Source organism: Galeopterus variegatus, unplaced genomic scaffold (assembly GCF_000696425.1).
Source record: "Galeopterus variegatus unplaced genomic scaffold, G_variegatus-3.0.2 Scaffold1822, whole genome shotgun sequence".
In the NCBI taxonomy this organism is placed as follows: Eukaryota; Metazoa; Chordata; class Mammalia; order Dermoptera; family Cynocephalidae; genus Galeopterus; species Galeopterus variegatus.
Window position 1 is genome coordinate 158,526 of NW_007727933.1, and position 15,648 is coordinate 174,173.

The 15,648-nt window shown below is 39.3% G+C and overlaps 1 protein-coding gene across 1 annotated transcript in view; it reads right to left on the bottom strand.

Annotated features, from left to right (window-relative positions):
- TMEM117 (transmembrane protein 117) overlaps positions 1–15,053 on the bottom strand; it is an 84,600-nt gene extending 69,547 nt beyond the window's left edge. The window contains exon 1 of the mRNA XM_008579145.1: positions 14,777–15,053. Within this exon, the coding sequence (XP_008577367.1) occupies positions 14,777–15,053 (277 nt within the window). The remainder of the gene's footprint in view (positions 1–14,776) is intronic.
- Between the last annotated feature and the right edge of the window lie 595 nt (positions 15,054–15,648).

Sequence of the window (15,648 nt, forward strand, 5' to 3'; positions counted from 1 at the left end):
TGCACTTTTTTCCCGCTTGCCCTGTCCTCACCCCTCCCCCCGGATAGCAGTGTGTCAACTCCCTATTGGATAAGGGCTCCCCCGCCCCTAGTACCTTATAAAAATCCCTGTCTGCTGTAATAAACAGAGTTCCGGCTTTGACCGCTCTCCTGGCTCGGTGTTCTTTCTTTGTCCCCGGTGCCGAAGCGCAGAGGGGATCGGGCCTGCAACACTCATCATCCCGCTCAGCCCCATAAGAGGTTGCCACCGGCTGGTCCGGGGTCTCTTCCAGCCCGGCTTTGTCGGTCTCCGGCAGTGGGAGAACCGACAGTATATATTCCCCCACTGAAATGTACAACCTATGAGGACAAGAACCTTGAGTGTTTTGTTGTGTTTTTTTTATTACTAATATTCACTGCTGTGAATTAATATTCACCCAGTGCCTAAGACTGAGCCTCCCACATAACAGGCACTTTAGAAATACCTCTCGAATGAATGCATAACATCCCTTTTATTAACCTTTATTGCATATCAAAGGCTAAAATATATCTAGTCTTGCTCAAAGCATTGTATCTAAAGATCTTCCTCCACTTACTGCTGACAGTTTCTGAGGATAAGTAAAAATATTCTTCTTTCATATTCAGTTTGATCTGTCATCTAGAATTCAGCTGTTAAGTAAATTCTCTGTCCTCTTTTGAACAGGAATTATTAAGTACTTCTGTTTACAAAATTCAGTGGAGGGGACAGAATTCAGTAGTCTGTTTAGGCTCTAAATAGAAATAGGACAGCAACCTAGAAATAAATGGATAGGGTCATTTTCATGTGCCTAAACTAGCAGACTCATGGCTGGGGTTACAATGTGGAAAGAACCTTGGGAAAGCCCCCATCTCTACAACGCCCTCCCATATGGATAGAACATCTATTCATCCCTAGAGAAAGAAAGATGCTTTTCTTACTCCATGGAGAGATCTGAGAGTCAGGACTTTAAAGACAGACAACTGTGACTGTCTCCACAACAGCTACCTCCAGGACAAATTTCCCCACCTCCACTGTTGAAAATACCATTACAGTGCTTCCACTGTGGGCAGAAATGGGGGTCAGGCACAGAGAAGAGACACTCGTCTAAATTATCAAATAACTAACCCACCATAAAAACCAGCTTTCTTTACTTCTACATCCCACTGGAGAAAGGGAAGTGGGGTGGAAATCCCCATAAAGGTACCCAGATGGGGAGCAGCTCAGAAGAGTAGAGAAATTGCCAGAATGAAAATCATTGATTGTGCACTATCTCAGAGTAATCTCAGAAGCAGGGCTCGAGGGTTTCACTAAAACACCAATTTTAAACACACTGTGTTTAAGTTAGAAATTGAATAGTTACACAGATGAATTTGTTTACTGGTGTTTCCCTTGCACTTATGGGAAAAGGGAAAAGAAAATCCCATGATTCCATGGGAAATAGAATCCCATGATCTTGCTACCCCACCTCACCCCCGCTTCTCCTCCCACTCTTTTCTGCTCACTGTGCTCCAGAGACTGACCTCTGCTGTTCACCAAACACTCCAGACACATGCTGCTGTGGGGCTTTTATACATGCCCTGTCCTCTTCTTCGGATGCTCTGCCCCCCCACCCCAGAAAGCTACACAGGTTATCCCTTCACCTTCTTCAGGTCTTTATTCAAATGTTATCTTATTATAGAATCCTGGCAATCCCTGGACCACCTCCTAGATGCCCCCTGCTCTATTAGTCACCACAGTGTTTATTGACCTCTGACATAATATATAATAGCTTATTTACCTGTTTATTTTCCATACTTTCCACTAGAATGTAAGCTTAGTCAGGGCAGGGACTTTATTTTATTCAATGCTGGATCCCCAGAGCCTAGAAAATGTTCAATAAGTATTTACTGAATGAACAAAATCTAGTTCTACATTAAGACTCCTATACTTTGCAAATAAGTTGAGCAAATCAATGAGTGCAATCCAAAAGAGTGAAAAGTTCAGGCAAATGCTAAGCTTCAAAAAAGAAACATGATGACACTAATACTGCGCTGCTTTATACTCGTATATACAAGTACATCCATGAACATAAATCTGCTTCTTCTTAAAGCCTCTTCTAGTGTTACAAATAACCAGAATCACACATCTGTTTCTTTCAGCAAATTTGGAGAATAAAATAGAATGACTTAATGATAATTTTAGTTTCCATTTGTAGAAATAGATTGATACACCTTATGTTCAGTTTATGACGGTAATGGACTCAGAGAACTGGACTCCTTAAAATGAAGAGGTTATTTTTAAAAGAAGAAAAAGTGTTCTTGCACTACCAGGTCTTCCTCACACACTCGCTTCATTCCTTCTACACTCCATCCTCATTGCCACCACTTCTAAATCAAGCCTTGATCACTTAAGGGGAGGTGTACCTGCAACTGTGGCACATCACCCTGCCCCAAGGCCAGCTAATCCTGCATTCATTTCCTACAATAATAGGGCACTTCAAAACATTCATGGAAAAATGGAATTAAAAGGAAATACAAGTCTTTCCAGGACTTTTTTGAAGACCTCTCGTACTACTGTGATCTTTCTATCCTTGTGATCAAAAACGTTTAATTTTCTTCCTTAATTTCATACATTTTGTTTTTTCCCACAATAGTTTTATATAACCCTCCACAATATAAATAGTTTTATATAACTTTCTAAATTTAAATTAAAATGGAAGGGATATGCTCCATGGTTTCCTACTGTTTTCAGAAGAAGGAATATGCTCCATGGCTTCCTACTGTTTAAGCTCCTGAACCTGGAATTCAAAACCCTCCACAATTTGCCTTGAAGCTTCCCTTTCCTGCCTCCAGTCCACCCAAATCTGCTGGTCCAGGAAAATTACCCTGTTCACACTGCACCCAAGACCATTTCACCCTTTCCTTCTCCACAACTTCATACTTGCCATTTCTCCAGCTTGGAATGCCATCCTTCTCCCTCCAACAGAATTCTACTGGAGCTGCAAAGCACAACTCAGATTCAGACCCAAGAACTGTTATAGAAACAGTAATCAGACACAGGGAATTCTTAGAGATGGCTGTTGGGCCATGTTGCGGCGCAATCAAATCATAAGGCGCCTGCCTAAGTATGGTTCCTGTTCCCTAAAATAGATCAAGCAGTGGCCATCTTGCTGGCGTAAGGCCTCCGCCGCCGTTTCACGAGCGCTTTAATGCACGTAGCTAGAAGTCCTTCTTTTCCGGGGCCCAGTGACTAAGCAGTTTTTGCCCGCCCTGTCATCACCCCTCTTCATAACTTGTGGCTTCCCCTGATTGGATAACCATCTCCTCCCGCCTCTCCTCTCTGTTTCCGCTTTCTTCCTCTATATAAACTCCAACACCTTTCTAATAAACGGAGTTCTGGCTTTGACCACTCTCCTGGCTCGGTGGTGTTCTTTCTCGGCCCCCGGGGAGGAAGGTCCTGGGGGGGGAAGGGCCGTGCCAGCGACACTCATCATCCCGCTCAGCCCCGCAAGGGACCCCCGGCTGGACCGGGGTCTCTTCCTGCTCGGTTTTGTCGGCCTCTGGCTCAGGGAGGCCCGACAGATGGCGAGTTCACCATTACTGGCGGTGCTCAAAGACTGGCTGAAAGTGTAACCAGGAAGTGCTCATCAAATCCGTGTATCCTGAGATTCTGTGGCTCCCATGAACTACTACTTCACTATGGGCATCATTTGATCATTTCTGTTGGGACTGACTTCTTGTCCCCCTCAGAATAGACTGTCCATCCCGCTTACGTGGCAGTTACCATATGCTGGCATTATTGTCATATGTCTGTGTCTAATCTCCTTTGCCAGACTGCAACCCCTGAAAGGCAGAGGCTCATGGTGCCTAGCACTGCCCCCTGCAAATGAGAGGTACTCAATATGTTTGTCAGTGCTGACCCTGAAAAACAGTGCAGTTCAAACAGGAATTGAAAAGGACATAAAAGAAAGAGGAGATAGCAAGAAACATTAACTTCCCTGGGCTCCTAAAGAGGAAGTTAGAACTCACTCTCTCAGGTTTATGTGTATATTCACTTGTCTACTCTTAGCTGGTTTATTCATTTCAATGGACATGTCTTCAAGGACACATGAAGTGTCATAACAAGCATGAACTAGCCTAGGAAAATCTTTACACATAATCACATTCCTCTTAAAGGGAAGAAGTACAGCCCAGCCAAAAACATTAGGTTACAGAGGCCACAGGGCACAGAGCATTGTGCTGAGTTTCTCTGGGCTCAGCAGCAATGACAGACTTTATCCTGAAACTGGACTTCTTCCTGGGTCAACTAAATGACTTTGTTTAACCAAAAGAGAGTGCTGGGCAGGCAGGAGGCAGTGCCAGAAAAGATCCTATAACACAGACAATGTAGAGCAGAGCTGTAGGGAGTGGACTCACACAATCCAGTCCTAGGGCAGACCAGGCTGCCGGCTGCCAGGTCACCATCTGGGAAGCCTGAAAAGCCACCTGTCTGGGAATAAGGAGGGTGCAGTTTGTGTTCCACTTTTACTTCGGGATGTTGCTGTGACCTTGGAGCCAGGTAAATCAACCCTGCACACTTCTACTTACCCATCAACAATAACTCTGGGTCACAGTCATGATAAGAATACAAATCAAAAACAAGAGAACTGCTTCAACCACCACCAGTACTCAAAATCAGACATACAGCCTCAGGACCAACACTGTAAAGCAATTGCAGTTTGTCTTTGGAGATGCCCCTATTCCAGGCTGATCCCCTGTGTACCTTTAAGGCCTTTAATGGTCTTTGCCTTTTCTATCCAGAACCCTACACAGCAACACAGCTACCATGTCAGCATTCTCCCACTTCCTTCCACCCAACAACACTCATTTACCTAGTGATGCCAATTGTTAACATCCTCGTTAGTTCATCACACCTCCCAAGTAGCACAATATTTTAACTCAGTGAAAATGCCATCAAGAAACTATTCTAGTTATAGGAAATAATAAAAGAGAAAAGAAAACAAACCAGGAAAATATTTTATTTGTCGGTATCCTCTCAAATCACACTCCTCTCCCAGCCAGGAAAGATCTGCCTATTATTTGAACAACAAACATATAAACACAAAAACCTCTATTAATGTGGTTTTAAGTGAACTAGGTAATCAAGCACTCTTCACTTCGATTTTACTACATATTGTTTACCCTGCTGTCAGTTCCACCGGCTGGTTACATCTCACTCGTGAAGTGGTTTCTGTCTGCAGCGTGTGTGGGTCTGCTGCCTGCTGTACTCCCACTTGAGAGTCCCTCTCATAAGAAACTTGTCCCATTACCTCCCACAGGTAGGCAATGAGAAGAGGAGGTGGAAGCAACGATTGGACCTAGTAAGGAAAGGGTCCCTTGGCCCTGAATGACTCATCTGTACCAAGTACAGTAAAAAGTACCTAGAAAGGTATCCTGGTTCATAATTGCTTAACTATAATGCTGTAACCCAAGTTAATTAAGTCCTTGAGGTATCCTTTTACAGTGTTTGTATCCTCTGTCTAGCAGGAAATAGAGCAACCAGACGATTCTGGCACACCGAAAGCCTCAGCTGATTGCCCTTTAGTGCAACCGACTGCACTGCAAAGTAATGAAGGTGCCTAATAAGAAGATGTGGGAGGAATTGGCTGTGAACTTGGGATTCCCAGCCCTCCCCTTTCTTTTCTGCTCTCTGAGAAGGAAGAACATTAAAGCACCAGGATAAGGTCTTTGCAAAGGGCCATGAAGTTCAATAACCCTTATACAGCAAATTTCCCTATGAAGAAGGGTCGGGGATTTTTTAAGTATCAAATATCAATAATTTTCCAGCTTATCTTTCCTAACCTATCTTACCAAAAAAGAAAAGAAAAAAAACTTTGTGCTTTTAATTTCTTATGCCAGAAGTTCACTCCAAGCTTCAGAATAATTAATTTTTCTTTAACTTGAGTTCTGTGGTCACTTCTTATCTAAAATTATTTACTCAATAAAAAGGAATTGAGTATTGACAATTCAAGTGCCTAGAAAAATAAAGATTCTAGCACTCAGTATTGATTGGTTGAGAATGAAATGATAATACAATATTTAAATAATATTTGTCATGAGTATCAAATATAATTTTTTTTTCCCTTTTTGTCCCTTTTCGTGACCAGCTACGGATCGCAACCCTCAGTGCCACGCCCGCACCGGACCGGGACTGGCAAAGGGATCGCAACCCTCGGCGCTGCGCCTGCACCTCGCTCAGCCAGTGAGCAGCCGGTCTGTATGTGGGATCCAAACCCTCGGCAGGAGCGCCACCACACTCCCAAGCGGCGCACTGTAGCAGTGCGCCACCGGGCCGGCCCTCAAATATAATATTTTAAGAGAACAAAGCTTAAAACTGTAGATACTCTAAGCAGCATTCAGCTAAATATATAGCATTTGTTCAAACAGTCCCACCAAAATAAAGCCTTTATCCTCTTAATAATGCAATGCTTAAAATAAACCATTGTGGACATTCACCCTGAGTAGTCATAAATATACTTTTTTAGATGTTCTATCAACTACCGTGATAAACTTGAGAGACATTTATACTACTCAGCTATTTAGATCTCAAATTAATACAAAGGAAGTCAAATCATACCCATATCATTATATTAAAATAATGTTTTTTTCTTTCCTACATATCTGATTCTCCATGTTTTGATATTCCTATATCATATGACTGTCTTGCTCACACTTTCAGCAAATGTCTAAAATCTTTTCTATTTTGAAATAATAAAATCATATGCGTAGCCCAAGATACAAAGAAAAGACTTTCAAGCTAGGCTTAAAGCTAAGATAACAGAAAACAAATGGGCAATTAGCTTTACTAAATTCATTAAATGACAAAATATTGTTGAGTTAATTGGTATTTTATGGGACATGTCCTTTTGTTACAATAAAATGAAAGAAACAAACTAGAATTTGTCTTTTCAAATCTCTGGATATATTGAGAATGCTTCTTTTCCCAAAATTTTCTGTTTAAAACAGACAGAGATACACAGAAAATAGCAAATCCCTTCACAGTTTGCATAATATAAATACATGAGTACACCTTCAGCCTGTACTTACCTATTGTAGCCATTAATTATCAATCCAACCATTTTTTTATCATAGCCTTTTAAAAAAGAATCATAATTTTTATGCAGCTGTACATCTTGGGGGAACCAAAGATGTACATGAAATGCTTACTATAGTCAAGTACAGGTGCATAATCCAGTTTCTGCAATTCTAAAATCCAAAGACTCATCTTTGTAACTCATTTGTTGGCAAAATGGGGCCAAACCTGAATCCATTCAGCAGCAAAACCTAACCTAAACTTATTTGAGGCTGTTTGTAGTTTTTATTTATCGCACTTCATATGAGTATATATACACATATTCAGCTACAGAAATAGTAAGGTTTGATGATGGGGTATTTAGCAGGGTGACCTACTAAATATAGGCACAGGCGCTAAATTCTGAAATACATCTGACCTCAGAGTTTTGGATAAGAAATGGTGGGCCTGGATTAAGTCAGGTAAACGCATGCTGTTCTGAGCACTTTTCAAGGTAAATGGGCCATCCCCTATGTGATTACTACCTGAAACCATCACTTACTTAACTCATTATTTTCTTCTCTATCTGGATTCACCTAATGACTTTCTTTTTTTTTTTTTTTTCTGTAAGATAATCACTTCCCCAGTCATCCTTCCTAGTTATCTTTATTTTCACCCTTACTCTCACCTCCTCGTATCCTACCAATTATGGAAGGCTCACAAGGTCTCATATACCCAAATCCTGCTTGAGCTCAATTTTTCATCCCTCGTCCGGACTGGCCTGAAAAAACTCAAGCCTGAATTATTGCAAGTGGCTACTAAAATACCTTCCCACTTCCTTTTTACTCCCCAATCTCTTGCTTTCCAGTTCCCCTTAGACTCTGCTTCAATATTAATCTTGTCATCATCTCACACTTGTACAAATACTTTCCTTGATTCAAAGACCATACAGAAGATGTAGAGTCTAAAGTTAGGAGACTAGAATTTAAAGACCAAAGAATTTAGACCTTTCACTCTTCTAGTCAAGATGAGCATGACTTCCTCAGTGTTTTCCCACACTCCAAAAAAAGCTGAGTTGTCTTCATTTCCTTTGCTCACACCATCTACCCCCTGACCTGATATCCATAATAAATTATTTGCATCGTATCTGACCATTTTAATCCTACTCATACTTTAGACGCAGTTTAGATCCCATGTCGGCAGCAAAACTCTCTTTCGCCTTCCTGGCCTACTGTGACCCCCTCTTGAGTCCCCATAGCACTCAAGTCTGTACTATTCATTCAATACTTGATATGCGCTTCCTTGTATTATCAGAGTATTTAATTTTTCATGCATCTGTATCTCGTTTCTTTAACCAGATTTTAAATTCCTTGCGATCAAAGACTATGTCTTATATTTTATAAATGAACAAATAAATATCCTCCTATATAGTTTACAATAAAAGGCAACCTTGGCAAAGACAACATGTAAAAGATAAAAAAAAACATTATTTATTCATTTAAATTTATTAAATAAGTGTCAGGCATTATTTTAGGCACTAAGGATTAAATGGTAAGCAAAATCAACATAATCCCTGCTCTCATAGGGCTTACAGCATAGCTAGAAAATCAGAGATCAATGAAATAATTATCCAAATACCTATATACACAAATATGTGTTTGGAAAAGGAACTATGTAATATTAACAGGCTTAGAATCATTTTCAGATGCTATACCTATCAACTCATTCTGAGTCTGCCTGCTTTCCATCCACTCCACTTCCAGCTAGATCCTAGTTTCCATGAATACATAGACCATCCTTCTTTTTGAAAGAGGCCGACAGGTACTTCGGGTGGAGGTCATAGGACAATGCATTAAAATGGCAGTGTTAAAAAGAAAACTGCAACTAATAGAGGCTCTCTGCACATGTTAGGAAACAAAAATAAAAGAGGGAAGACAAACAGCAGGACAGGAGTAGTTAGTCTGAGAAATATATTTGTTGCAATCTTGATGTTCCAAGTTCCATCCTTGGATAAAGTTATTCAATCAAAAGGCATTATCTGATCACTTAGCCCTTCACAGGGTTGCTTTCATGGAATAAAGTATCATAGACTTGATTTTGTCTTTCAATATTATACTGTACATGTCTATGAAAATTTGCTTTGAGACACAAGGATACAAAATCCATTTCTGCATTTGCCACTTCACCATTCAGCATCTCCTCTACAAAGCAGAAGAAAAGAGAAATTCTTTACCAAAATTTAGGACAAGGAAATTCTAGTGTTTTAGTGCAAAGAAAAATTCCCTTGTGGATCTTATAATTTTCATTGTTGCTAATCAGCACAGCTACAACATTTCTCCTTCTGCTCAAGCTCCAAAGAAACTCAAAACCAAGCAAGATAACAAAAATCATGAAATCAAAACATATTTGATTCCCTATTTCTGTGGTCCTGATTTTTTATTTCTATTGTATGATGTGTATATGTTGTTGAAAAATAATTTCAATTCCTTTCTGGAATAAAAATTATTCATTGAATAAGCTCAAGAAATTAAATTCCCCTTTATATGTAAGTCCTTATTATGAGCATACTAATTTTGGATTTCTCTATTCATGGCTATCTCTAAAGTAAAATCCCCCCAAAAGCTAGAATGCATTATTTGAACACATGTTTTTTAAAAATTAGAATCATCCAAGCAAATGGAATAGAGAAGTACTGGAAGAATATAAACTGCATTTCAATGAAATCTAATTTTTAAAATTCATAACATGATACTCACTTCAACAAGATCCACTTTTAAAATTAAAGAAATTATTCTGAATGTATCATTTTTGATTTCACTTGTGATCCTAAATTATGTGGCTAACAAAATACATCTTCAGAAAAATAAATTGATAACCAATGTACTGGAGCAAATCATATGCTCACAGAATCATTCACTCCTCCTCACACATGCTTTAAATTGTTGACATTGTGCTATCCTTTTGGAACCTACTAAGAAGAGACTTTCCATAATAAGTGAAGGAAGACCTACAAGTCAATGAAATGAAAGGGGTATTAGGATCTTTTTAATATCTATGTTTAGCATTTTGTTAGAGAATTACAAAAAAATGAAACGTTTAATTGATATCACAAACTGATTCTTATTTTGTTAACCAGTCCAATATTTCTGCAACAAAAATTTCAATGCTTGTAATTAACAATCCCACTGCTCCCAACATATATACACCATCATCATCACCACCACCTGCCACAGCTTGCATCTACAAATTGTTAAAGGCTTAAATGTTAACGGGATTTTTTAAAAAATGAATTATGGGTAGATTCTAGTTACTTGAGAACAGGGGTGGAGATATTTATCAAATACCAAGCCCAAAAAGAATGTTTATGTTTGCATTAAATTTTGGATTCCTTTCCATAGTGCTGCATGGCTGTCAGTTCCAGAGCACCCTGCTGTATTCTCTTTGGTGCAAGTGGTCACAGCAGGAGCTGGAAAGAAGACAACTGAAGTCTTACAGGGGAGAGTCAGAGAAAGCATCACAGAGGATATAATGCTGGAAGTGGGATTTGAAGGAAAAAGAGAAATTAGCCAAGTTGACAGGAGGGGACGAGCATGACAGGCACAGGAGAGTACATATGCAAAGGCACAGAGGCATGAGACAACATGGCAAGTTTAAGAACACAGCAAATAATTCTGCACATGTGGAATGTCAAAAGGCCTGGTTTGCAATCTGACAGGAGTAGATTGTAAAGAGCTCTGGATATTAATTAAAGGAATTAGGTTTTCTTCTGTAGGTGGCAGGAGCCATTTAGCAATGTAAAAAATTATTCCAGCAGCAAAATCCAAATGAACTGGAGGAGAGAACTATTAGGAGGAAATGATCAAGAGTTTGTGAACCAAGATAGAAACAATGGCCATGAAGGGAGATGAAGGGAGAAACAAGGAGGAGTCCATTAGGAAATTGAATCAGGATTGCAGTTATCTCACTCACCAAGATTGGCAGACGGTTATCATTCCTTCTCTAATACCCATATAATTTCAAAGATTTTTAGCATGGAAAAAAAAAGGAAAAGAAAATTGCCAAATAGAAGTGATAAAACTGACTACATTATAGAATCTTTTCTATTGTAAGAAAAAATATATTAGGATGCACTTTTGCATTATTTTAAAATTATTTGTACTCAGGAAACCACCTGAAACCTAAAGTGCTTTTTCAGGGCTGACTTACTTATACCAACAGGAGAATTAAAATGTAAGCCATGATTTAATTATGACTTTAACATGAGGTAAGAGTTTGCAATAGGGTAACTTAACAAAATGTAGTAATCAAAATACCAAATGAACTGCTCTTATTATTAATATCATTACTTTAACCATAAGGGCAAATAACTTTTCTCCAAACTGGATATTTTTTTCTAACTTTGCCTTAGCTTTTTAAATTGAGAAAAATTCCTGAATAGGTTACAAACAGCCATTACTTGGAATGAACATCTATTGTTTTGTCTGCCCAGCACCCTCTATCCATTTTTGGAAACTGACCCTCTCCCACTCACAGCCCACTCTTAACCGCTTTTATCCATATGATTACTATGCAAGACACCATGTTTGTTCAATGTCTGGTGGATGACACAACTAACATCCAGTTCCTACATATCCTCTGTGTCAAGGACCTGTCTCTCCACTCCACTTTAGCACCCACTCTCTAAAGACCACACCCTTGTTTAGAATCACCTCTAAAGAATGGCAGCAATTCTGTTACAACATGTCATCCGACCACACCCACCAATCCTTTTTCTTTTCTTACTCCCATTTCTCCTGTTCAGTGTCATCTAAATCTTCAGGCTCTTGCTACTCCTCCCAGACCATCACCTTCTTTCCATGTCCAGCCAGAACTCCCTGTTAATCAAACCAATAACCCTTTTACTAGAACTCTCCATTTATCTTCCATCCTTTGTTTCTAATACAGCAAGCCTAAGCAAGTCCCCACCCAAATGAATCACTCTCAAATTCTGTTCCAGGTGACTGAGCTCTCAAAGAAAAAACTGCTCAGCAATTCAGGTTGGTTTCATTCAAATCTATATTGGCTCTCAGCAACCCTTTCACTGGTAGCTAGTCAGTTCACTTCCACACTCCCTAGGGCCTATGTTCCAAACCCTGACCACTTTCTTAAACACCTTGCATCATCAAACCCCTCCATCTTTATCTTCAGCTCTTCTTCATAGTAAAATAGAGGTTATCAGGTGGGAGGACACTCACCTTCCTGCTCCTCCACCTCAAATCTACCTATTACAGCCCCAAACTTTATCTCACTCATGCCCATATCTTGGAACCAGGGTCTCTCCGCCTGTACTCCCTAAGGCCACCATTTCTACCTGTGTCCTAAGTCCCAGACCAAGGAAACCTTCAGAGATGCTGTCTTTCTTCTATATCTTTAACTTATCTGTACTTTAATCTAGCACCTTCCCCCACAACTATAGGCAGGTCAATTAATCTCATCCCCCAAATAAAACTACCACCATCACCACTACCAACAACAAAATATTCCCTTGGTCCTTTTTAGTTGTTTCCTCATTTCTTTCTTCCATTTCCTCACCAAACTTCTTGAGGCTATGTACATATAGACATTATATGTGTATACTATACATATATACACATAGGTAAGTATAAAATATGTGCATTCTATATATTAATGTAATAGAAACAGATGGCAATAGTTAGAGGAATAAAGATTGAGGATATATATGTAATATTATGTGTAATGTATGTACATTTGAATGTGTGTGTGTATTTACTTATTCCTTAAAACACTGCCAATCTCTAAACTGGAAATACCCTCACTAAGTCGGCTATGATCTTATAACTGCTAAATCCAAATTTCTATTATTGAAGTCTCTTCCCAATTGACCCAGCTGCAGCATTTAAAACTACTGTGCTTCCTTTTCTCCCACAGCACTGATGAAGGAAACAACCAAAATTTGAAGCAGGTTTTCCAAAACTCACTGCCTTGGGATGAGTCTCATGAACTCGGTGTTGACATCTTGTTTGTAAGATAAACAATGTTATGCAATTAGAACTGCTGATTTATTGATTAATGTATAACGTGCTGGTTCTGAATAAGCCATTTAGACATAGTTAAGAATAGCTGAAGCATGAAACTTCTGTTTCAGGTTGCAGGTAGATGCTTCCGGCTCCCATGTTATAATCAGTAACCAATGATTATGAATTTTGTGTTCCGTGAGAAAAGGACAACTGTACTTGGAGCTTTTACCCTCCCTTTTAAAATCTCCTTTTTGAAGCCTCCCTTTTTTTTTTTTTTTTTTTTTTTTTTTTTTTTTTTTTTTTCCGAGTCTGGCAATGGATTGCAACCCTCAGTGTTGCCCCCGTACCGGACCGGGGACCGGCAACGGGATCGCAAGCCTCGGTGTTGCTCCTGCGCCTCGCTCAGCCAGTGAGCGGGAGCCGGTCGGTATGTGGGATCCGAACCCTCGGACGGGAGCGCCACCGCGCTTCCCAAGCGGCGCACCATCCAGTGCGCCACCGAAGCCTCCCTTTTGAAACTCCCTTATAAAATGCATTTGCTTGTAGTACATTTCAGAGCACTTTCCAACTCTGTTGGCTTATGTTTCCCAGGTCAATCCTCAAGCGTGGCTTTCAATAAACCTTTAAAAAATTATTTCTGCCTGGACAGCTTTGATTTCAGTCCACAGCACCTATCACCTATTCATGTACTGTATATTTACTTGTTTAATCTTTCTTTCTCCTGTAGGTGGTAAGTTTTTATGAGGGCAGAGACCTTGCTTGTTTGATTTCTTGTCTAGAATAGTGTCTGGCATGTAATAAGTGATCAATGAATATTTGTTGAATAAATATCACCTATCCCTTCTCCAAAATCAACTAGGCCAGAGATGGAAACCACACCCAAACTTGGTCAACTTCAGACCTTTTCTGAAAGTTTAAACTTGGGACCAAGATAGCCAAACCAGTCTCTCCGGGTAGACGTAAACTGATCATCAGGGTGAGAAGAGAATAAAGCAGAAGTGATAGAGAAGATGAAACAAAGAGCATACTGATAGGATTCAGCTCCTTGTTCCATTTATCCCAATGTCCAAAATTAATTCTAGTCTTGGTCTCTGTGAAATATCCCAACATCCTTATAATAAGTTGCATACTATAAAGATATTTTTCATTTAAACTAATTTAGTCTCTTTTTTGGTGCTTACTACTAAAAATTCCTTAATAATATCCTGTTCTGTGGGTGAATAGGCTCAAAATAAACATCCTAAAGCTAACGTTCAATAAGTAAATGAGGGGAAGATGTTAGAGTTCTGGTTCTAATTCCCTGAAAGAACAATATGTGTAAGTACATGGGCAATGATTAACTTTGATGAAAATGTGGTATGATATGGAGTCATTCTCTTTAGGATTTGCAAACTATTACACCAAACTTAGGTACTATTTATAAGAAAATAACTATTTTCATGTCTTGTCTAAATAAGATTATACACACATTCATTTTATCTCTAAAGCCATTTTCTTTAATGAAGTTTGGCACTACTTTTAATCTCATGCTAATTTTCCTTAGGCAGCAGAAAGAGCACACCATTAAACAGAGAATAGTTTAAGAACCTAGGTACAAGTACGCATAACAGATTGAGGCTGGAGGACAAACTCAAATGCACCCTAAATTGGCATTTGGAAATAACAAAGCTCTATCTTGGAGAATAGAAATTAAGTAATTAGCAACATTACATTTCACAGGTGATGGTACTTACCAAACAAACGCTGGTGGAACAGAAATTTGCCAGCTATTAGTCCTATGAGAATGGCAAGTAGCCATAGAAGCACCTTCAAAATCCTCCAGCCAACTCCTCTAGGGTATTTATTTGTTACAAATGAAAAGCAGTTTCCAACAACAATAACATTGGCTTCTGTTTGGCTATGGGAAACTGGGTCCTCCGCAAATATTAAGAAGTTAAAGAAGATCACCAAGTAAGCCACAATCATGCGAGACCAGGGATGCTGGAAATAATAACGAAAGTCTTTACCCATCCTTCAAAACTTCAATTCCGTAGTTTACCTGTATAAGAAAAGATACATAGTGTTAGAGCAGGCAAACAAGCAGTCATTCTCTTCCTGTTATCTATGCAGATTTATAACAGCTCAATAAAGAGGTATTTGGAAAAGATGATATCTGTTCCTATTTATGGCACCAAGACAAGTCTGAGATTGAGGAATATTAATACTGTCCCTTTCCTATAATCTAATCACACTTCTGATCTTCTGGGGATTTAGGAAAGAAGAATAGAAGAGCAGGGGGAGAAGAAAGGGCACAAGAGGGCAGAATACAGCCCCAAATTGGGATAATGACTGAGAGGATATGTAGAAGTCACCTCAGAAGGAAACACAGAGCACAAAACCAATGCAATACTTTTCCTCTATTAGATTACTACTTTTATCTTACAATTATAATGCAGTGCCATTTAAAGATTAAAACAGGGCTGATCAGTTAGCTTACTTGGTCAGAGAGCGGTGCTGATAACACCAAGGTCATGGGTTCTTATCCCCATACTGGCCAGTGCCAAAAAAATTTTTAAAAACTAAAAATTAAAAAAATTAAAATTAAAACAATATAGAAATAGAATAG